Source organism: Acomys russatus, chromosome 24 (genome assembly GCF_903995435.1).
Source record: "Acomys russatus chromosome 24, mAcoRus1.1, whole genome shotgun sequence".
Classification (NCBI taxonomy): Eukaryota; Metazoa; Chordata; class Mammalia; order Rodentia; family Muridae; genus Acomys; species Acomys russatus.
The window spans coordinates 2,298,585-2,321,809 of NC_067160.1; the positions used below are offsets into that span (position 1 = coordinate 2,298,585).

At 45.8% G+C, this 23,225-nt stretch overlaps 1 protein-coding gene across 1 annotated transcript; it reads left to right on the forward strand.

The window, feature by feature from the left end:
- Window positions 1-7,637: 7,637 nt before the first annotated feature.
- Window positions 7,638-12,377, forward strand: Lrrc55 (leucine rich repeat containing 55). The gene is made up of 2 exons (XM_051166779.1): window positions 7,638-9,016; window positions 12,074-12,377. The coding sequence occupies exons 1-2, from the start codon at window positions 8,317-8,319 to the stop codon at window positions 12,307-12,309; spliced, it is 936 nt and encodes a 311-aa protein (XP_051022736.1). The 5' UTR covers window positions 7,638-8,316; the 3' UTR covers window positions 12,310-12,377.
- Window positions 12,378-23,225: the final 10,848 nt, after the last annotated feature.

Below are 23,225 nucleotides of genomic sequence, written 5' to 3' on the forward strand. Positions count from 1 at the left end.
CCTCCCTCCATCTGCAAGTTAAGGGGTGGGATATTTCCTACCCCCACTTCCACAACTCTCTTCCCTCTTCTGATCCTTCTACCTCTTTCTTTGCTCTGTCAGGATCCTTATGCTTTACATCAGAGACACATGGGTCACGCGGAACAATCCTCCCACCTTCATCTTAACACATTTGCAAAGTCCCCTCCACTCTAACAGGTCACATATGCAGACGCATTATTTTAGCTACCATAAGGATAGAAGGCGGTACCATGCATTTTATTCTGTCTTTGCATTGCAGCAACGTGCGTATTGCATCCATTTGTTAAAAATAAAAAATACGTGTGGCATTTCTCAATATATTTGCATGTGTTGTTTCAAATACTTGGGCCCAAAATCCATTTTCCATCCGGCTTCTCTGCATCCCCTTTTGTTTATCACATTTCCTTCTGTAAAGTCTTGTTCAATGCTGTGTGTTCGACAAACGCAATCTTGCTCCTGATGACACTATTTCCTCCATGCACAAGACGATATCTCCTCTCACTGGAATTAGTGTGCCACTCTCTCTCTCTTCCTGACTTGTGTTTGTTGCTGTTGTTGTTGTCCCTGTATAGAGAAAAAACTGAAGCATGGAACTGGTGTCTCGATAGCATTTCTTACTTTGAGATTGTGCTCGGCACTGTTAGCTTGTTTTTCATTTTCATACTCTGCCTGCCAGTAGCGAGAACCACTTGCTAGAAGCATGGTACATCTGCGGTCATTTCTTCAAAGCGTTCATACTGAATAATGCCCTTGAGTGGTTTTTTAGCGTGCAATCTGTACTTTAATCTTTCAGTTAAGCTAATCCCCCTGTCATTACTCTATCATGTCCCAGTATCTTCACCATTGTCTTAATAACATCATCTGCGTATCCCTGACCGGCTTTCCCCCAGATGGCTTTGATTTCCAGTTCCCCAGCTTCTGCTAAATGCTTCATTACGTTACAATAATCTAGCAAGAGCCATCTTTTCCCAGCAATATGAGAAATAAGCTTTGCACTTTTCTCCTCTATCATCATTCTCCATCATAATTTTCACTGAACGAATTTTGTACATGGTATATTAAATTAATTCTTATCTGTTTAAAAGTTTTCTGTCATTGTTGGAACTAATTTGCCATGCATTCAAGAAATCATAATAATGAAAATGATGTTCCATTCATTTCATTTTCTACAGCTCCCAGGGTGATTACTACAAAATTTCACAATAGGATAAGTTTTCTTTTTCCTTTTCCAGAAAAGGTCTCATGTAGCATGGGCTTGATCTGATGACGGCTTTGGAATTCTAATCCTCTTGCCTTCACCTCCTGAGTAATGGGATTACAGGCAGGTATTTCCATTACCAGTTTGTGGGGTGCTGCAGAGCAAATGCAGGGGTTCATTCATACTTCTCAAACACTTTATCAGCTGGACTACAACCCGTCGATAGAGTACATTCTTAGCAGCCCAGAATTCCCGCAACTTGTAAGAAACCCTGAAAAGATATGATGTGTAGTGATTCATTGTTTTCCTAAATGAGCGCCGACTTTATGCTGTGTAAGAGACTTTTGCCTTGACAGAAAAGCGAGTAACCACCTAGCGCAGTGTCTCTGTGTGGATTTGTTACTTATGCGTAGAGGAGTCTCATTTCAGTGTGGAGGGAGAAAGGGCTCATGGGCCTTTTTGGCCATTGATAAACACTTGGCAAGGGAAAGTCAGTGTCAGTTGTGTATCCACTGGTAAACTCAGCAGGTTCCAATGAGCAGGTTCACACTCATGGTGATAAAGATAGCCCTGGCTTAAACTCTGTGGGTTCCACACAAAACAGTACTTGTATGAGGAAAAGAAACGAGAGAGGTATTGATGGGATGGGAGAGAGATTAGAGGGGTGAGAGACAGATGATAGATAGATAGATAGATAGATAGATAGATAGATAGATAAATGATAGATGGATAGACAGATGATAGATAGATAGATAGATAGATAGATAGATAGATAGATAGATAGATAGATAGATATTCTTAGTCAGGGTTTCTGTTGCTGTGGAGAAAACGCCAGGACCAAAAAGCAAGTTGGAGAGAAAAAAGTTTATTTGGCTTACATTTCCAGATCATAGTCCTCCATTGGAGGAAGTCAGGACAGGAACTCAAGCAGGGCTGGAACTTGGAGGCAGGAGCTGATACAGGGGCCATTGAGAGGTGCTGCTTACTGGCTTGCTTCCCCTGGCTTGCTTGGTCTTCTTATAGAACTCAGGACCACCAGGGATGGCACCACGCACAGTGGTCCAGATCCTCCTTAGCTGAGCAGTAATTGAAAAACTGCCTTACAGCTGGATCTCATGGAGGCATTTCCTCAGCTGAGGCCCCTTCCTCCCTGATGACTCTATCTTATGTCAAGTTGACACACAAAACCAGCATATATATGTGAAATTGGTTTGCTATAACCATATAGGAGAATGAATCATGGTAGACAGGACAATGTCAGTGAATAAATAAACTTAATCAAAATAAAATAACGAGTTCTATATAAACCATTGCTGGGACTAGATTGAAGACAAAAACAGACTTTAACAAACTACAGCTCAGTATTTCTAAAGCTATTTTCTACTTAAAACTGTTCCCATGATCGACAGTACTAGAAGAAGAAAAAAGGAAGGGAGGGAGGAAGGAAGAGGAAGGAAAATGAAGGAGGAAGGGAGGGAGGAGAGAAAGAGCATAAAGAGAAAGAAGGGAAGGAAATGAGAAATGGGAGGGAGGGAAGGAGGGAGGGAGAAGAAAAGAAAGAGCGAGCTCTCACACAAAATTGGGAAATTCTGGACGTGACATGCACTCCCTGGAAGTCTCTCCGCTGCTCTCACAGACTGTTTGTACACTAAGCTTCAGATACATCCTCCAATAAACACATTCGTTTCATCTTGTTGAAGGCACTATTTCTTAAACTTATCTGAGAACAAGCACTTCCCTCCACAGCACACTGTGTGCCACAGAACACCAATTTAGGATTCACAGAATCCCTTAATGAGTCAAAAAATGATTAAAAGTAAAAAGACACTCAAAACTTTTCTACTTCACTGAGCTTTGCCGTTAGAGAAGATATATTACATGCTGCTGTCTTGCTCGCTAATCAAGGCTTGTCGTAAATTGTGAGCCTTACCTTGCATAAGGGTGTATTTGAATCATCAACAGATATAATTTTTTTTCCTTTCTTTGTCTCCTGCTTTCGTGCAAATTCATGTTTTCCTGTCTGCATAACTGTTCAGCCATATTTCGCTGCTCTTTTTTTTATTTGTTCACTTGACAAGCCTATCTGTCGTGAGTGCTGTGTGCTGCTTAAATGCTTTATAAGTACAACACGCCTGTGAGGTGCCCCCTGGCTCAGGTGTCTTATTATCCTGCTCCACAATTAGAAAAACTGAATTTCTCAAAGACAACGAAGCAATCTCGCCTAGGGCATAGTGTGTGTGTGTGTGTGTGTGTGTGTGTGTGTGTGTGTGTGTGTGTGTGTGATAATCATGTGTGCCCCTGTAGGTGTGCTCCCCCCTGTGTCCTCATGTGGACGCCAGAGGTCAAGAACAAGTGTTTCTTCTTTCCTTCTCCACCTTGTTTTTGAGACAAGGTCTCTCACTGCACCTGGAGCTGACTAATTGGAACAGACTGGCTGGCCCACGAATGCCCAGGATCTGCTTGTTTCTCTCTCCATCACCACCCCAGCACTGGGGTTACATGAGCCTTATCTTTTTGGGGGTTTTTGGTTTTTTTTTTAAAACATGGGAATCTACACTCGGGGTTCTTGTGTTTACATGGCAAGCATTTTACCCACTGAGCCATCTCCCCGGCCTCTATTGCTCACAGAAGCCCACCATAGTCTCCCGTAGCCACATCAGTTTTTACTGTAACTGTAAATCTCATATCATTCAAAGGAAGAAAATTCTAAATTTTTGTCTTATTTTTAGTCAGCGCTAAATGTTCATCTGTGAATACCTTTTTCTACCTTTCAAAATTACTTTTTACATTCTGCCCCAGTGAGATTATGTCTGCAAGCATTTATTAGTTAATGAAGTGAGATGCTAGCTTTGCTTTCCAGAGGCAAACCATCCTCAATTACTATTGGGTTTACATTTGCGTTTTAGCTGGGCCATGGTAGTGCATGCTCTTAATTTCAGCATTCAGGAGCCTAGGCAGGTGGATCTCTGTGAATTCAAGGCCAGCCTGATCTAAAGAGAGAGCCAGGGCCACACAGAGAAGTCCTGTCTTGAAAAACTAAGATCAGCATTTCATGTCTGCAATTATAAATGAGATTTAACAACCACCACCACCCCTTTAAACATAGGGTAGATAGTAACTCCATTCAACGCAGAGCATTAATGGGTATAAACCAGGCTACCATATTGCTCTGAACTAGACACTATGAAAGGTGAAAGGCTGCATCATAGGCGAGCTGGGGTACATATTTGAGGGGGAACATTGGTAGACAGGATGAGGACACTGTAAATACCCAGAACCTGTGTAAACTCACAATTCTTCTCTAGAGTATCATTTTGTTTCCCTCTAAGACATATCATTTAGATATAAGAAGCCTCAGGTCAGTAGACTGAAAGTATAAAGTCAGTGTCAGCCCGATAAGGATGTGTGTGTGTGTGTATGTGTGTGCGTGTGTGTGTGTGTGCGTGTGTGTGTGTGTTATGGTGCTAAACATATGTGTATATGTTCATATGTGTAGGGGCACATGTATGTGTGTGCACAGATATGTACACATTCATGTGGAGGCCAGATATTTTGCAATAATTTTCTACCTTGCTCATTGAGGCAAGGTATCTCTCTCTCTCTCTCTCTCTCTCTCTCTCTCTCTCTCTCTCTCTCTTTCTCTCTCTCTTAGAAGCTTATATATTTTTTAATTAATTAATTAATTTAGATTACATCTCAATTGTTATCCCATCCCTTGTATCCTCCCATTCCTCCCTCCCTCCCATTTTCCCCTTACTCCCCTCCCCTATTACTGTGACTGAGGGGGATTTCCTCCCCCTGTTATGCTCATAGGGTATCAAGTCTCTTCTTGGTAGCCTGCTGTCCTTCCTCTGAGTGCCACCAGCTCTCCCCATCCAGGGGACGTGGTCAAATATGAGGCACTAGAGTATGTGTGAAAGTCAGACCCCACTCTCCACTCAACTCTGGAGAATGTCCTGTCCATTGGCTAGATCTGAGTAGGGATCAATGTTTACTGCATGTATTGTCCTTGGCTGGTGAGGCCAGGTCTGTTGTTTAAACCCAGAGCTCCCCAGTTCATCTATTCTTTTTTATCTAGTTGGCCGTGGGATCCCATCTCTATGTTCCATGCACTAGGACTACAGAGAGACCACCACAAATGCCAGGCATCTACGTGGGTACTGAGGAGCAAGACCCCAGCCTTTGTGTTTGTACTGCAGGACCTCTACCTGCTGAGCCATTGCCCCAGCCCAGGATCATAATATTTTGCTGGCCACTTCCATTCCCTAAATATATATCCAAGTATCTGTAGAGGCCCAGGTATCTTCATTTGAACTAGGCAGTTGTTTCTTTGCATCCCAAGGGCTCTCAGATCAATTGGTACTCCAGCTGAATCTCCTGGGTCCCAGATAATTCATGGGTAAGGTCTTACAGACAAGAAGTAGGGAAAATAATTCACCTGTAGTTCTTCCTCATAAGGCTTCACCCAGTCACCTGGTGCTCAGACCTGCAAACAGATATCATATAGCCGCTAAACAAAAAGTGTTTGCCCGTGGGGTAAGCAAACACTGAGAATCAACCATGTTCCTGTCTTCTTTCCAGCTTTAGTCTTGCCTTAATTGCTCTCATCCACCCCCATTAAATTCCTTTCTCCATTTTATGCCTTCTCTTCTATCCCTTTGGGGTCGGATGCACTTAAACTCTTCCTACCCCGCCTAAGCTTTCAGGCCTATGCTCTGCCCATTCTATTCTTTCCCTCTTGCCTGCTCCTCTCCCCTCACCCCTGTCCTGGTACTTGCCCTACTACTAGGACCCTGAGGGCGGCTGTGAATTCTCCAGGAGTAGTTCATTCTCTCGTCTAGTCTTGGTGGGGTCTATAGCCAGTTCTCCTGTTGCTCAGAGATGTGGAGGCAGTTGCTAAGAGACAGTGAAACGTCATTACCTGGCCCTCGAGGAAAAAAAAGGGAGCGAAAAACGGAGAGAGGAGGGGAAAGGGATGGAGGGAGGGGGAAAGAGGAAAGGGAGGAGGAGGGAGGGGAAGACCTGGCTCTGGCGGAAGCCACACACCAAGGCAGCCGCGGCACCAGCTGAGTTTCCCAAGAGGCATTCAGATTCCGTGAACTTTCTAGGCATCCTCTCTCCGATCTCCCTTCAGCGTAAAAAAAAAAAAAAAAAAAAAAAAAAAAAAAAAAAAAAGAACCACAGGACAGGAAAACGCAGAAGATGCTGGTGGCCTGGGATCCAGGAGACATGGAAGAGGAGAGTCGGGGGAGGGGAAGAGCCGGATAGGCAATCTGTTCGGAAGCTAGCAAGCAAAGGAGCGGGGGATTCCAGCATGCGAGAGGGAGAGCCGTTTGTCTGTTGCAGATTGATGTCTGTGTCCTTGGAACAGAGTGAGTAGTCTCCTGGGGGCCTGTGGGAGTATAGCAGGAGACCCTGGGGCTGAGGAAAATGACTCTGTATAGGGGGGTGCTGGGGTGATGTCCCAGTGGGTGAGACTGAAGCTCTGAAGCTCTGAAGCAGTAGGGGAACCGGCGGGAAAGGACTGATGGGATAGAGGGGTGGGGGTTGGGGGGGCAATTGAGGACAGCAGGTGGGTAAAAGAAAAGCTGAGGGCACAAAGAATGAGGAATGAGCAGCAGCCGGTGAGGCCCTGGATGGGATGTGGGTCTCAATCCCTTTACCAGACCAAGTATGTGTGTGGGCTTAAGAGGGAGGCTGGGAGCTGGAGAGTGGAAGATAAAGGGATGCTGGGGTTAGGGCTATGCTGTGGTGTAAAAGATGCTAGGAGCACAGTGGGGTGGGAGCTCTGTAGGAGTGTATGTAGAAAAAGGGGGGGCTGTGCTGTGAACGTATAAACGTGTGTGTGGGGGGGGGGGTTCGTGTGTAAGAAAGGAGGGGGAGAAAGGCTGAAAGTGTGTGAGAGGGATGTACAAACTGCCAGAGCTTGGGTGCGTGTTTTTCTCGGGGAGTTGTTCAGGGTGGGGTGTTTGATGCTCACGAGGGTGGAGCTATGAGCAATAGAAGAAAATGCATCTGACTCAGGACAGGGACCTGAGAGAAGGATGTCAGGTCAGGCGAATACAGTTAGTCGTCAACTGGAGGCTCTGCACTCACTGTGCTCCTCATCCGGAAGATAGTGAGCAGAGAACTTTGTAGTCCGAGGACAGATACGTTCAAAGAAGAAAGCAGTGAGAAATAAGGGAGGAGTGAGGTAAGACAAAGGAGCTGGGTAAGAGAACAGGGATGTAAGGGACCCTGGATTCCTCTGCCTGAATGCTTTTCTCATTGACAGTGGTTTCTGCCTCTGCCTGCAAGAGCACAGCTAGCCTGAGCATGGTGGCTGCTTGAAAACACAGATAATGTTTTCCTGACTGACCCCCCTACCTGTGTCTCCAGACTCGTGACTTTCTCCAGATTCAGTGCCTCCCCTCCCCCTGACAGTGGGTGTCACTTGGGAGCAGAGAGCATCCCTGGAGATTCCAGAGACCACTGAGACTGAACAGTCGGTCTTTCAAGAGGCCCATGGGAATATCCTTCGCCCAGGCCCCTTCCTAAATCTCTGGCCCCAAGTCTTTTGCACACTCATGTCCACTGGACCACCAGAAGGAACGGCCTCTAAGACTTTGAATGCTGGCGGTCCGGGCACTGCCGTAATGACTAATCAGTCCCAGACCCGGGACAGAGCTTAAGCTTTCTTAGAGGAAGTGCCAGGACCTTTAAAGGGCACCTTTCATCTCCCTCACATCCGCCCCGAATCCCACAGACGCAGCACCAAGAGGAAGCATCCAACAGGCATGGGTGACAGGGGCACAAGATGTCTGCAGGGAGCCTTCCAGGACCTACTGGCAGCTGCTCCAGCTCCATCCTTGCTCTCCTCCTTTCTTAAGCTTTGATCATCCTTTCAGACCCTAGGGTATCTCCCCTGGGTCCTGGCTCCCCCAGGCTCCACAAAGGGACAGCCTGTGGATCTTAGGAAGTCCTTGGGTGCTTAGAGGTTCCCAAGGAAATGTTGAGCGATGATAGCACACTCTCAGAAGTTCCACCTTCCAGACTCAGGCCTCTAATGTAGCAGCCTTCCCTGTACCTGGACTGCTGGGCCTAGGGACACAGCTCTCATGGGCTCCCTACAACACTGCTGCTGCCAACTGCCAAAGATGGGTGATACCTGGGCCCAGCTTCCCTGGCCTGGACCTTCCTACCCAGCCTTGTTGCTGGTCTTCTTCCTCTTGGCAGCTGGTGTGATGCATTCCGAGGCGGGTACCAGCTGCCCGGTCCTTTGTACATGTCGTAACCAAGTAGTGGACTGTAGCAACCAGCGGCTGTTCTCTGTGCCCCCGGACCTGCCGATGGACACCCGCAACCTCAGCCTAGCGCACAACCGCATTGCAGCCGTGCCACCAGGCTATCTCACATGCTACATGGAACTCCGCGTGCTGGATTTGCGAAACAACTCTCTGATGGAGCTGCCGCCCGGCCTCTTCCTCCATGCCAAGCGCTTAGCACACCTGGATCTGAGCTACAACAACCTCAGCCACGTGCCAGCCGACATGTTCCGGGAGGCTCACGGACTGGTACATATCGACCTAAGCCACAACCCCTGGCTACGGAGGGTGCACCCCCAGGCCTTCCAGGGCCTCGTGCATCTCAGAGACCTGGACCTCAGCTATGGTGGCCTGGCTTTCCTGAGCCTCGAAGCCCTTGAGGGCCTCCCGGGGCTGGTGACCCTGCAGATCGGGGGTAACCCATGGGTGTGCGGCTGCACCATGGAGCCCTTGCTGAAGTGGCTGCGGAATCGAATACAGCGCTGTACAGCGGGTAAGGGAGGTGATTGGACAGCAAGGCTGCAGGTCACCAGGGAGAGGGTCTCCAGAAGTAATGTCTCAATATATATATATATTAATACTATGTGCCCTCACCTTTGACAACAAGTATTTGTTGTACAACTTTTTTGTTGTTGTTGTTCAACAAGTATTTGTTGAATATATGAGATGCGTGCTGAGTGCCAGAGAAATTCATATGCTAAGGAATCAGCCGTCCCTTGCTCTGTGGTGCCTATGATCATAGATATAAAGACACACAGCAAGCAGAAAGGTAGAAGCTGGAGCACTAGTGATATCTGTTGAACTTTTACAATGAACTGAGTACCTTGGCATGCATTGTCTCAGTGAACCCCCATTTTTATTATCCCCATTTTACAGATGAAGAAGCTGAGGTATAGAACCATTAAGAAGGTTTGCCCAGAGTTACTCCCTTAGAAACTGGCAGAGCGGTAGATTTAAAAAAAAAAAAAAATTATTTTTACTTCTACACTACTCTCTTGTCAGTGCTGAGAAAACTCAAAGAAACAATCATGACTAATCCTATTTATTTTAGTACTTACTATGTGCCAGTCCTTATTCTAAGTATATTTCACGTGTCAGCTCCTCTTATCCTCATAAGAACCCTGATGAGGAGGAGAAAGAATATAGAAAAATTTAGTAGCTTCATCAAAATTACACAACTACCAAGCATTGGAGTGGGGATTCAGATCCTGGCAGGTATACTGTCAAGAGAGTCAGATCCTGAACCAAACAACCCAACTCTGAGCTGACCACGCAGCTTCAGCAAAGTCTTTGAGGTTTACTCCTGGGGTGGGCATCTGGGGAGAGGGGTGGAAATGAGGCCATTTAACTAGAGTGTGCCAACCAAAACAGACTGAGGCCTGAAAGAGCCAGTGTCTTGGAGGTTTCCTGGGTCTTGGTCTCACCAAGTGGTGCTGAGGCCCTGACTCAGAGGTAGGAAGCTTAGCCATGGCCCCAGCCACCAACTCAGTTACAGTATAGCACCAAGCCTTGACCTGAGCAACTGGCATCAGAAAAGTAGGAGTTGCCAGATCCCCGTCCCAGGGATTCCCTAGGGCAAGCTCAGGGGGAAAAAAAAAGTGCTGAATGAGGCAAGAGAGAAAGGACTGAGTGGGGAGTCCAAGACCAAAATAACTTAAGGGGGCTGTGGGTCACGATTCCAGTGTTTCCACAGAGCTGTGGGAGGAAGTTCTCCAGTACCAAAATAGCTGGAGGCTGAGATGGGGTGATGGTGGGAGCTAGGATGGGGAGGCTGCCTAAAGCCATCTTCCTACCAACCCAATGTCTCTGAAAGCTGTGCTCCCCCATCACTGTTGACAGAAAGAGCCTTGCGGGACTTTTAGCTCTCAGCACAGTAGAGATCCCTCTTCTGCTGAGATCTCTGGAGGCCCTGCTGCCCCACGGAAGGCCTGGCTGCCTCAGGGAGAACGTGGGGCCAGCTCCCTTCATTGTAGACTTATACATCAATCCAGGCAGGGGCCTGAGCTCTCAACAGGAGTGAGCGAAGCCCCAGTTCCTATACATGAAGGCTTACATATCAAGGCAGGTGAGGGACTGAAGCTTCCAGAAGACAGGAGAAGAGCCTCAGGTCCTAGCAGTGCAGCCTCACACACCACTGCAGATGAGGTACTTGGATTCAGAGAGCAGTGGTGGTCCTCGGTTCTCCATCCTTCTCCACAGAGGACTGGTTATGTTTCTTCTTAGAAGCCAAATCTTGCCACAGTAGGTAGAAGTGGATGATGTCATCCCTGCAGACATTTTTCTTTTCTCCTTGTGAGATGCTCCTATTATCTATGCTGGGAGACAGGGTTCAAACAGAGGCTTGCCAGAGCTACTGGATGCAATCTGATTTCAAGATTGGTCTCTTGACTCACCAGAGAACTTTGCCAGCCCTCGCCCTCCCGTCCCGTGTTCCTCCTGTGTGCCCTCGGCATCCTGTGCCTCGGCATCCTGTGTGCCTCCTGTGTGCCCTCAGCAGCATCCTGTGGCTGCGCTGTCCCACTGCTGCAGTTACATATGTATGCAGCCACTTCTGGAAGTCAGCATCCTCTAGTTTCCAGGAGAGAGCTTCTTATGAGTCAACTCTGGACATAACCAGGTCCCAGTCAGAGACTAGGGTTCTGTGTAAACACCCTACTGGGATTGACTCAACCTCTGTCTTGGAGACAATTGTATCCTTAGCCCAAACATGAACACACACTCATGTTTCTAAGAATAATAATACTTATGCATTTGCATATCCACCAAGAGGATCAATCTAAGACCATAACTTTGTTCTTTGCCCTCAAAACTTGAATAGTGAACAGATAACACTGACACAGGCTATGTTTTGTATACTGTAATTTTTAAAGCCTCACATTGACTCGTTTGGAAATTTTAGATTGGATTATTCCCTTTATATAAATGTGACACATGAGAGACAGAAAGGAAAAAAATAAACAGGATTTGCTGAAGGTTAGAGCTCAGTTAATGCTTACATTCTCACCAAGGGCATAGGGCTTTACTCTGAAGCTATGGCCCAGATCTGTAGGCAGAGCTGGCCCCAAGTGCCATTCTTACTTCCGAGAGAGACTAAGGTTAGACCGCTGACAGCCATTGTGCATTTGTTGAGTAACCTCTAGGCGACAGTTCCACAAGGCTGGGTAGGAAAGCCATGCCACCAAACAAGTAGCTGCTGCCCTCAGAAGTCTGAGTACAGAATACGACCCTCCAGTAGACACTCCAGAGACCCAACTATGGTCATTATAAAAGGCACACGTCACCTAATGCTAATCATGCACCTGAAACAACCGTGCACTTTAACTCTCTGAATCCTGATCCCGATTCCAGAAGACAGATATGATGATAATTGTCACTTGACAGAGAAACCAAGACACAGAGGGGTTGGGGAAGGGGGTTTTGAGGGTTACCGAGATGATGAGCTTGTTTGAGGCACATAGGAGAATCTCAGTGACTCTCTGGAAGGAATGGGAGACCTTCCCATCCCTTCTCCCCCACAGCAGCTTCACTCTGCCTGGCTTCTGTATTGCAGATTCTCAGCTGGCTGAGTGCCGGGGACCTCCTGAAGTTGAGGGTGCCCCCCTCTTCTCTCTCACTGAAGAGAGCTTCAAGGCCTGCCACCTGACTCTGACCCTGGACGATTACCTCTTCATCGCGTTCGTGGGCTTCGTGGTCTCCATTGCTTCTGTGGCCACCAACTTCCTCCTGGGCATCACGGCCAACTGCTGTCATCGCTGGAGCAAGGCCAGCGAAGAAGAAGAGATTTGACACAGGTGCCTCTCCTTCCTCCATGCTGCTGACCACTGCTGCTGACCACCGCTGGACACCTTGGCTCACACGCCCTGGCCTCCTCCGTCATAGCTCAAACAAGGTTGGAACACTAACTTTGTATGAACCTCTATTCGCATTGGGCCAGGCACTATGCTAGCAACTGGTAATGAAACACAGATCCAACCTGGTCCCTACCCTTGAGGTACATCCTTCTCATAAAGGAAAGAGACTCCAAACATCCTGTGATGACAAAATGCCAGTGCTCTGAGCACAGAGTTAGGGAAGCCAACCAAGCCAAGGGTCCATCATCTGTGCCTCACAAAGTCCAGGAAGAATTGCAAAAGTGATCGGCTAAATAGACAGGAAAGGGAGGACATAGGAAATGACAGGACATTAGTATGCAGGGTGTGGTAAGAGCAGTGAGCTATTCCTTGTTGCCTGTGTGTATAGAGGAGGCGGATACAAATGCAGAACTTTCCCTCCAACACGCTATTTTTCAGTTTCCACTGCTGCCTGACACTGCCCTTCCTGGAGTGAGATGGCCTCCATGCCAGCTCCTTCACCTTCTCCCACTATCATATTTGGGGTGAAAGAACCTCCCAGTGACTTCCTGATACTGCCCCTCCCCAATTGCAGCTTGGCACCTTTCCTCCTATCCCTGTCTCTGCCTCTGACTCAAGCCTTGTCTTCAAAGAGAAAGCAGGAGTCCCCACAATGAGGCAGCAAAAGTCTTGGCACCCTGGGACCTCAGTTTATGTGACTGTTCTTTTCATGGTGCTCACACCAAAGGAACTCACCAGGAAAGTGCACTGTAGGGCACAGATGCTAGCAAGGCAGTACCCAGGACAGGAGGACAAAGCTGCCACATTCACAACCACAGGATGGTATATATTTTCTTCTAAGCAACTCACTCATTTGAGCATAAAGGAAGGAGAGCTATTAATCCCTGATTCTTGCTAGTGTCAGGCAGTGTGATAAGCTCCCTCCTCAACAGTTTCCTTTCACATGTACAACAGCCCTTTCAGGAGGATTTATTGTTCCCATTTTGCAGATGAGGTCATCAAGCTCAGAAAAGATAACATAGTGTGCTGTGCCATGATCAAAATAAAATCTATATTCTTCATCACAATTCTTTCTAAAGCTATATAAATGTCAAATTCAAGCCATGCTAACAACGTTTCTGATAAGGACCAGGCACTCCTCTCTGGGCATGGCTATGTTTTCTGACTCATCTCTTTCCATCCTCACTGCCAGGTAGTTTTTATTGTCCCCACTCTGCAGTTGAGTTAATTGTCAAGAGCTGGGCTGTTTATCCAAGTTATCTATATAAACAAAGAGTATGACTACTGAGGAATCCTGTATCTAAGCAGTCAGAACCTATGGACACTGGGGGACATGACGAGCAGCATCTGTGTCACCATCTTCATCTTCCTCATCCATGTCATCTGCTTCGTTGTGATCTTTCCTGTCTCCTTGGGCACTAGAAAGTCCAGGAAGATTCTTTCATATTTCTTCTCCTTGGTTTCTCACAACTCCTGTGTGGGAAGCAAATCAAAGCGCTGTTTTACAGATGGGAAATTGGAGGCTCAAGAGCGTGGCTTCAAACTAAGGCTGGACTCAGTGCTGCCATGGTTTTCTTTCCGGTGCCTCCTTGGGCACTTGGCAGAAGAGAATGTCCTGGAAGCCTGCACAGTGGAACTCTAAAAATTCAGCACTCGTTATAACAATAATAATCACAAAAATCAATAAAAGGCAGCAAAGCCCAGCTGCGCCCAGATTGTGCTCACAGTGGGGCAACGCCAGGCTCTAAAACATAGAGGCACCACAAGTGACATCTAAACAGAAGAACACCTTCTTAACAATGTATGAGCTCATCCTTAGAAGTGGTGGCTGAGATGACTGTCATTTTTTAATCAGATATTTGGGAAGCAGGAGTTGTAGCTCCTACTGTGATGGATCAGAGAAAATGATAGGTGAGAACCTCTGTAGGAGATGGGGAGACCCATCTGGGTATGCCCAGTCTTGTTGGCAGGTCTGGCCTGAATGAGAATGGAAACAGCAGCTTTCTGTCTTGGTTCCAACCCTAGTAAGCATCCATCATCCATCCCCTAGATAACCCTAAGATGCATGAAGGAAGAGGATATGTCATCTTCCAACTCACCCGCATTGATCTAGTCAACCAAAGGAGTCCCTGGAAGCTCTCCTCCATTCTCTTGCTTATAACGTCTAGGCCAGAGCTCTGCTCCTATGAAGTATGACATAGAACCATGCCCTGCTCTCCATGGCCACCCAACTGTGGCCGACAATGGTGGGCTCCAGCTTTTCCACCATCTCAGCTTATTGCCTAAAGTGTTTTGGGAAGGAACTTCTAGAAATAGTATTCCTAATAAACCATTTACCTTTCCATAGAGTAACAAACACCATGCTCACTTACAGTAATCTCCTGGACACTACTGTTTGCTAAATTATAGTTAACATAGTCTAAGATACGCTACTCTGTTTTGCATAGAAATAGAACCAGACAAGATGCTAAATGCCTCTTGAGATCAAGTGTCCTTTGGAGTGGCACAATTTGATCTCCATTAATGACAAAGACTTCTAAGCAAGATACAATAAGAAAATGTTTCTTCAGCTTCTAGACGGTCCCCCAGTTAACTGAGGCACAAGACAGACATCCAGCCTCCATACGAACATGGAATTCTACTACCACCACCATCCTGTTCAGGCTGTCGGAACTAAGTGTCTACAATATCTAGTAATTCCTGTTGCAAATGTTTGCATATCCTGGTGACCACAAACCTGTTATGGTGTTCTCATGAAGTTTTGTTCAGTTTTTCAACACTGGCTAATGTGTGTGTAAGGGAGCATTTGTTTCTCTATATGTGTATTCCTGGTCCACTTACGTTGGTTATCTGCTGACTTGGAGAAGACTTCTTTGGAACTTGGGTTCTGTTCTCTGACATAGTCCACTCAGCTATAAAGTTGATACACAAATATGGTTCCTACCCATAGCTGCTCAGGAAATATGTAAAGAGCCAATGCTATAGTTGAAACAGTCTGATGAAAACCTGGCTTGTCCCTACTTCCCTCTGTCCTCCTCTGTCCCCTAGAGACTTGTCCCCTCACAGAAGATTTCTTTATGCTGGGTATGAAGATATCAGGCCATAACTAACCAACAAGATTGTGGTGGTCAAAGCCTGGCCAAAACAAAAAACAAAAAAAAATCTTCTTTAGAAAGGATCGTACATCGGCATCCATGCTTCTGGACCACGCACCTCTGACTGTCCTCAAGATATCACCTCCTTTTCCATTTTCACCAGAATCTCCCATGGAAACTTGAAGAAATAGGTTGCCCAGAGATACATTAAAGTTTTGTGGTGTCCATTAAGAGCTTGATGAAATGAATTTGAAGACATCAGGACGTGTGTTTTATTCAAACGTTTGGAAAAGGCCAACAGCTCCATTTCTGCATAGACATATTTGATGCCATTCTTTTCCATCACAGAAGAGCACAGAGGGTACCTTTGTTCACCACTGAAAGCTCGGGAATCTTGTCTGCTTTGTGTGCCCAGGAAGGAGGCGAAAAGAAGTAAGGGAGGCAAGACCCGAGGGCCTCTTGTAGATCACAGCACTGGTCGGGAGCTGGCTCCATAGACATCTCAGTTTTCCTAAGCCCTGATGTCTGGTGGTGGGAGGGTTAGGGAGAAATAGGGAAGATACCAACCTTTGTATGGAAATTATTTTATAACCATGCACTTTTGTAACTGTGAAGAATTTTTCATAAATGCACATTAATAATAAAAAAAAGTGTATAGTTTAAAGAAATTTTCTAAAGAGTTGTGAAGAGGAGGGAGAGGGAGGGGGTAGGAAAAGAGAGATAGAAGAGAACTAGGCAGAACCAAAAGAATGTGTGCCAAACTATACACACAAAAGGTCTATGGGGAGAGAGTAAGTGGGAATAATTAGGAGATGTACCAGCAATGGAGGGGCATGTGTGGGAGGAAAGACACATCACAGAAGCCTATTTCTACCAGACAAAAAAAATAGTATATGTGTTTCTTTATGCACATACCCCTGTGTGTAGGCATATTTTGGTATCTGAAATTAAACACAGCAGAGAGCATATGTTTTAGACATGTTGGTGTTTGCAGTTTGGGTCATCCATAAAACATGCCAAGGCAAGTGGGCGTGCTTGCCTAATTAGCATCACTGGGGAGCATGTGCTAGGGAGATGGCCCATGCCAACAACATGGATAGAAAGATAGTAACTTGGGTATACAGGTAAATTTACTATGTGACAGCTTCTGTGCTAAGCACTATATGTGGATTCATTCACAATAATTCTCAAAACCCCCAAAATAAAAGCTAAGTGCCGTGGTACACACCTGCAATCTCAGCATTTGGGGTCATGAGTTTGAGGACAGACTAAGCTACATAACAAGATCCTGTCTCAAAACAAAATAAAGAAAACAGCTAGGTCCTAGTATCAAAACCACATTACACATAGGGACACTGAGATGGAGCATATTAATAGTCACATAACATATGTAACTAGCGCAAGTAGATCTGGGCTTAGACATTGACATATTACACATGGCTACTTGCTCTGTAGGATAAGAAAAACAGAAAAAAATTTAGGGAGTTGCCGAAGTAAGCTGTCAGTCACAAAAGTCCGTTACTGTAGCTGACCCCTCAGTATGCACGGAGGAATAATTCCAAGATGCCGCTTCTTGCATAAGAAATCCCACGGTTGTTGAACCCCTTAAATACATCCTTCTTTGTACCTTAAATCTTCTCCAGATTTTCTATAATCCCTAATACAAGGTAAATGCTGCACAGTCACTATGATGTATTGTTCATAAAATGACAGGGGGAAATCCATACATCACTCAGTTCAGAAGTAATTGACTTTTTGACATTTCCGGTCCTTAGTTGGTTGGGTCTGTAGATGGGGACACGCAGCTAGAGAACACCAACTCCACACAGTGACGGAAAATTGAAGAGCACGGACCAGCAAGATGGCTCAGCGGGTAAAGGAGATTGCCACCAAGCCTGAGGCCCTTGGCGCGATTCCGAGGCCCCACACAATGGTGGAAGGGGACAAATGACTTCCATGAATTGTCCTCTGACCTCTGCACACATTTGTAGCACACAGACACGTACATACAGAGAGGGGGGTAATATGAAAAAGAACATTGAAATGTAGTGAGTAAAACAACTAACGTCCTATGCTTTAATAACTGCATTTCCTCCCAGCCAATGTACATATAAGGTAAATATCAGGTGACCCCAAAATCTCAACATAATAAACATGTGTTTACTAGGCAACTTAACACACTAGACACTTATACCTTACTCGTGTCATTTCAATACATGTCGGAGGATCTGTTCCACAAAGTCATTCAGAGACCCAGGATCCTTCCCTCTTGTGAATCCCCCATTTGCTGATGCTTTTACCAGATCCTCGGCATTGTGGAGGATCTCCGGGGAGACGTGGAAAGTCGGAGGTGAAAGTATTGAACAATAGTTCCAGCCATCGTTAGTCATCAAACTCCGTCCACTGACCATTTACTTCAAGGACATGAACGTTCTATGCATCTAGAAGGCAAAGAAAAGACTTTGGCCCACATTGCCTGTTCCTAACACGGTCTGCAGTCACCAAATACCTGTTTCAGTGCCCTCTACACAACACACCCAGCTCAGAGCAGGGCAACAATCATCCTGTCCTCTCCGTCAAGCCAGTCACCTGTGAACAACACAGGAAGGTTACTTTCCCCCAACCCAAGGTCTTTCATCCTACATATACCCAACATAGACTGGCAGCATAGGAACATAATAACAGCAAACTAAAACCATAGTTGGAACAGAAGAGCCACAGAGCATCTTTAGGTCTGTTGCAATCACGGGATCATACTGGAAAAGCAGCTTAAAGGCCTAAGGTCGCTCCGTTAACAGCCAGCTTCCTGCTGGCGCACATATCCCAGAGACTCATTTTAGGCCTCTATAGCTAAAATATTTTTGAAACCAGGTTTATGCCTCCTTAGCAATTTACTTCTCTTAAAATGTTAGTATATTTTGTTCTGCGAGTTTTCTCTGAGTCGTCTGTTTCAACACATGTGTAAAGGTGTTTCCAGAAGGTGTTTCCAGACCAACCTTGATATTCTCCTTCTCATCCATCCCTCTCCCTCTGGCTGTCAACACTGCGGTTATCTGAACCAATCACTGAGGAGAGAGCATCCATGTTCCCTGGTCCCTTCCAAATGGCTACTTGCTCTAACTGAGTATCTGCTAGCTTTGATCTCATTTAGTTCTAGAAATGGCCAGCTTTTCTGTGTTTCCAATGCCTTGCAGGGCAGAGATGCTTGTTACCAAGCCTGGTGACATGAGTTTGGGAAGAGCCCATACGATGGAAGGAGGGAACGAAGTCACATGTGTACTCTAAATAAATTAATGTGAGAGGGGGATGGAAGAAGGGAAGAAGAGAGAAAGTAATGAGAGAGAGAAAAAGGAGTCTACCATAAGGATGAGTCTGCACTAGAGTAACTATCAACTGGGTGGACATTAAAAGGTGGCCTATAGGGGAAAATATTGCTTACCCTGACTTCCAACTCACTAGACTTGGACAGCAAAGATCAAAAAGAGGATTTGATTTGTTTGAGATAGCGCCTTGCTATATAGTCTTAGCTGGCCTAAAATTTGCTGTGTGGACCAAGCTGGCATTAAACCTTCAGAGATCCCCCTGCCTCTGCCTCCCAAGTGCAGGAATTACAGGTGTGTGTTACTATTTCAGGAATCAAACTATTTTTTTATAAATGCCAGTATGACAGAGTTGCAAGAAAAAAATCTACTGAAGTGGGAACTCATAAAACATTCAAGAGGAAATAACATAAAGTCCTACAAATATATATACTAATGTGGCTGATATTTGTAATATTAAGGACTTTGTTTATATAGCTAAGCCAATATATCTGTATATATAAATTAAAACCCCAGTGCAATTTAAAGACTTGGCACAGCAAAGCTATCTGGCCAAGGGTTTGATTTTCCCTATATGAGGTAATATGTTGCCTTCATTAATCCAAGTACATTGGTCATGGCTTCCATATGCCAGGGTGAGGTTTCCGGTGATCGACATAATGTCACTGCCCTTTCACACCAACTCTCTATACCAGGTTTGGATAAGAGAGTTGGTAATGGGGATGGGATCAGACAATAAACAAAAAAATAAGAATACTCTCACATAATGACAGGTGCTGCAAAAAGGAGGCAGGGAGCTGGGGTAAGGTTGAAGGCAAAGGTTTTCTTTGAGTAGGATATTGTAGACTCCGGTCTAGCAGTGTTATTTTACATTAATCCAAACGGAAACCATTGGAAGACTTTCAGCATGATCACGGCTTCTTTCCCAAAGACTATTTTGGATGCTTAACAGAAAATATTCAAAAAGTGAGGAGCCATGTAAACTGGAGAACCAGGGAGGAACATCCAGTGTGGGTCCAGGGGGAATGTGTTCTGAAGAGGTGCAGGTGTAGATGTGAATGGGGCACTTTGGGGATATATCTTAAAGAGGAAACAATGGGATTTTGAGGCATGAGAGAGAGAGAGAGAGAGAGAACACCAGAATAATCAAAAATACCTTGCAATGTTTCTTTGTCTTTAGCTCAGCTGCAATCATACTCAGCAAGAACCGAATGATGAAAAGATAGCTTAACTCCACTTTTTAAAATGCGACCAATAGATAGTCAACAATCTCAATGAGCAAGTTGGACATGGGTCGGGGAAAGGAAACAGATACACAAACAAATGCCGAATGTCCAGAAACAGCCTAAACCTGAGCACTCAGAGATGGGGGTAGGAAAAAAATGGAACATGCAACCATGGTTTAAACAGAGTACAATTTTACTCTGATTGCCCCAGTGGCCATCAAGCCGAGCACTCCAGCTCTGGGGACTGGAGTTTGTAACAAGAAGCAGCAGTGATGTGCCAGAGGCAGAATGTGAGCCTAAAGCTGATTCATGGAAGGAATAACATCCTTCGGCTGCAGACAAGGAAGAAAACCCAGGAAAGACACCGCTGAGATCGGCCCAGTTGAGTCTGAAGTAGAAATATTATTGAGCCACATAAAGAAAGATGGGCGCCTCCTGTCCTCACGAGCGTTAAGGAACGGCTGGGATCTCGGTGAGCCGGTCCTCTCAGGACGACAATACTCTAAATACACAAAACCACTATAATTTTTGTGCCACACACAACACTAAGTACTTTACTTTCAATGTCTCACCAAAATTTTACAACCATCAGGGGAGCCAACTACTATTGAGAAACACAGTAATTAAGGGTGAGCACTAGGCCGCACGGCCTGGGTTCAAGTCCGAGCACTGCCAGATATGTGACTCTGAGCAGGAGATGGCATCTTTATGAGTCTGAGTCTGTCCGCTTGTAAATTTAATAGGGTAGGATATGGTATCAACTTCGTGGGTCCTCTGGGGAGTGTAAAGAGGTTCTGAATGGGAAGGACAAAGAACAAAGGCCTAGCGTAGACCGGTACTCAGTTAGCAACAGCGGCTGTTGTGGTCATCCCTCTCTCCCCAGCAAACCACGAGGAGCTGGTCAATTTGCCTAACATCACAGAGCTGAAATGTGTGGACGCCAGGGGTCTCAGCCACTCCTGTCTTTAACATCCAGTGTCTAACATCCAGCTTTCCTATCTCGGATGGGGGACCTACCCCCAACCTGGGACTTACAGATGTACTTCAAGTACCCACGTGTGTGTCTGGAATGGTCTGTTGCCCTTCTGTATTGAGCTGGCCCTGTAGGTCAACTTAAACTAAAGGAAGGGATGGGGTTGAAGCAGAGACAGTGCTAGACCTGGTCCAAAAAGGGGCTGACAGCATCTGCTGTGTGCTCTCAGCCCTGATTATCACATAGTGTTCTCTTCCTCTCCCCCTCCTTCTCCCCCTCTCCCTCCTTCTCCCCCTCCCTCTCAATCTCCCTTTTCCTTTTCTTCCCTCTCTCCCTCTCCCTCTCCTTCCCTTTCAATCTCCCTCTCCCTCTCCTTCTCTCTTTCCCCCCCCCTTTCCCTCCTCCACTCCATCTCTCTCTCCCTCCCTCTCCCCTTCTCCCTCCTTTTCCCCCCTCTTTCCTTCTCCTTCTCTTCTCCCACCTCCCCCATGTGTGTGCACGTCTGCATGTGCACACACACAGGTGAACCTGTGTGCATATGTACGTGGAGGCCAAACATCAACCTCAGGTGGTGTTCTTTGGAAACTGTACACCTTTGCGAGGGGTAAGGCCTCTTACCATGCAGGAGTTTACAAGTTATGCAAGATTGGCTAGCCGGTGAACCACAGAGCCCTACCTTTCTCTGTCACCTCGATGTTGTGATTTTTAAATGTACCATTACACTCTTGATTTTTTTAAAGTGCATTCTGGGGATCAAGCCCTGGCCCGTATGCTTACACAGCAAGTGCTTTGCAGACTGAGCCATGTCCCCAAACTACCCCCCGAACAGTAAGTTTTGTCCCCATGAAAGTCTACATAGGCAATCCACACGGAGAGGGAGAAAGTCTCAGCCCTTCAAGTGTGCTGGCTTTCCCCACTATCCCCTGAAGGTACCAGATACAGTAATAGATACAGCTTGAATATTCTAGACCTAGCCACTCTCTAATCCCATCTAACCAAAAAACCAAATCGTGAGCAGCCAAAGAACTGTCCACCAAAACTACAGTGACAATCGTTTCTTCATTGCTTAAGCCTCTGTGTTTAGGGTTATTTGTTCAACCACAATACAAAATTTGAATACTAGACTGTAAGGAAAAAAACTTCCTGGGGACAAAAAAGTATGTCAGCAACATAAGATTAAAATCCAGAGTGACTGTCCAATGTTAGGCAGAAGCTCTATAGAGGGTAACTGCCCAGACTTGGAATATAACCACACAGGTTCCAGTCCAGCCCCTTCTGACGAGTAAAGTAGGTTACTCAACACCACAATGCCAGGAAGATATGACCTACCTGCTAGCACTGTGGCAGTGGTGCAAGAAATAAGCCCTGTTAATGGGCTTAGAATAGCTCCTGACACTTAGTGAAAATTCAACACAAGACTGGCTTTCACCTTTATTGTAATTCAGCGCATGCTGGTTGGAAATGAGTCAAGCTGACTTGTGAAGGACCAGGTAGAGGTGCGATCCTGTGCCCTGTTTCTGCCTTCCTAAGGCTGCTGCTAGGAATCTAATTTTTCTTTGCCTTAAGAAATCCCTGTGTGAACAATCCTTCATTGCTGGTGGGAGTGCAAACTGGCACAACCACTTTGGAAATCAATCTGGTGCTTTCTCAAAAAAAAAAAAAAAAAAAAAAAAAAAAAAAAAAAAAAAACTGGGAATAGGGCTACCTCAAGACCCAGCTATTCCACTCCTTGGAATATACACAAAAGATGTTCTACCACACAACAAGGACACATGCTCAGCCATGTTCATAGCAGCCTTATTCATAATAGCCAGGACTTAGAAACAACCTAAGTGTCCCTCAGTTGAAGAATGGATAAAGAAACTGTGGTACATTTACACTATGGAATACTACTCAGCTATTAAAAACAAGGAAATCTCAAAATTTGCAGGCAAATGGGTAGAACTAGAAATGATCATACTGAGTGAGTTAACCCAGAAGCAGAAAGACTCACATGGTATATACTCACTTATAATTGGGCACTAGCCCAAAAGGAATATTTGACAACTTCCCCTTGGTGGGGAGGCTTGGTGGCACTCAGAGAAAGGATAAGCAGGCTACCAGGATGAAACTTGATAGGCTGTGACTATATGGTGGGGGAGGAAGTCCCCTTCTGTCACAGACTTAGGGGAGGGGAATAGGGTGAAAGAGGGAAGGAGGGAGGAATGGGAAGATTCAAGTGAGGGGATAACAATTGA

Excerpts from the sequence above, each read along its gene's own strand:
- Lrrc55 (XM_051166779.1), top strand. The coding sequence starts at position 8,317 with ATGGGCTCCCTACAACACTGCTGCTGCCAACTGCCAAAGATGGGTGAT. Across the intron at positions 9,017-12,073 it reads AATACAGCGCTGTACAGCGG|ATTCTCAGCTGGCTGAGTGC; the intron begins GTAAGGGAGGTG and ends TCTGTATTGCAG.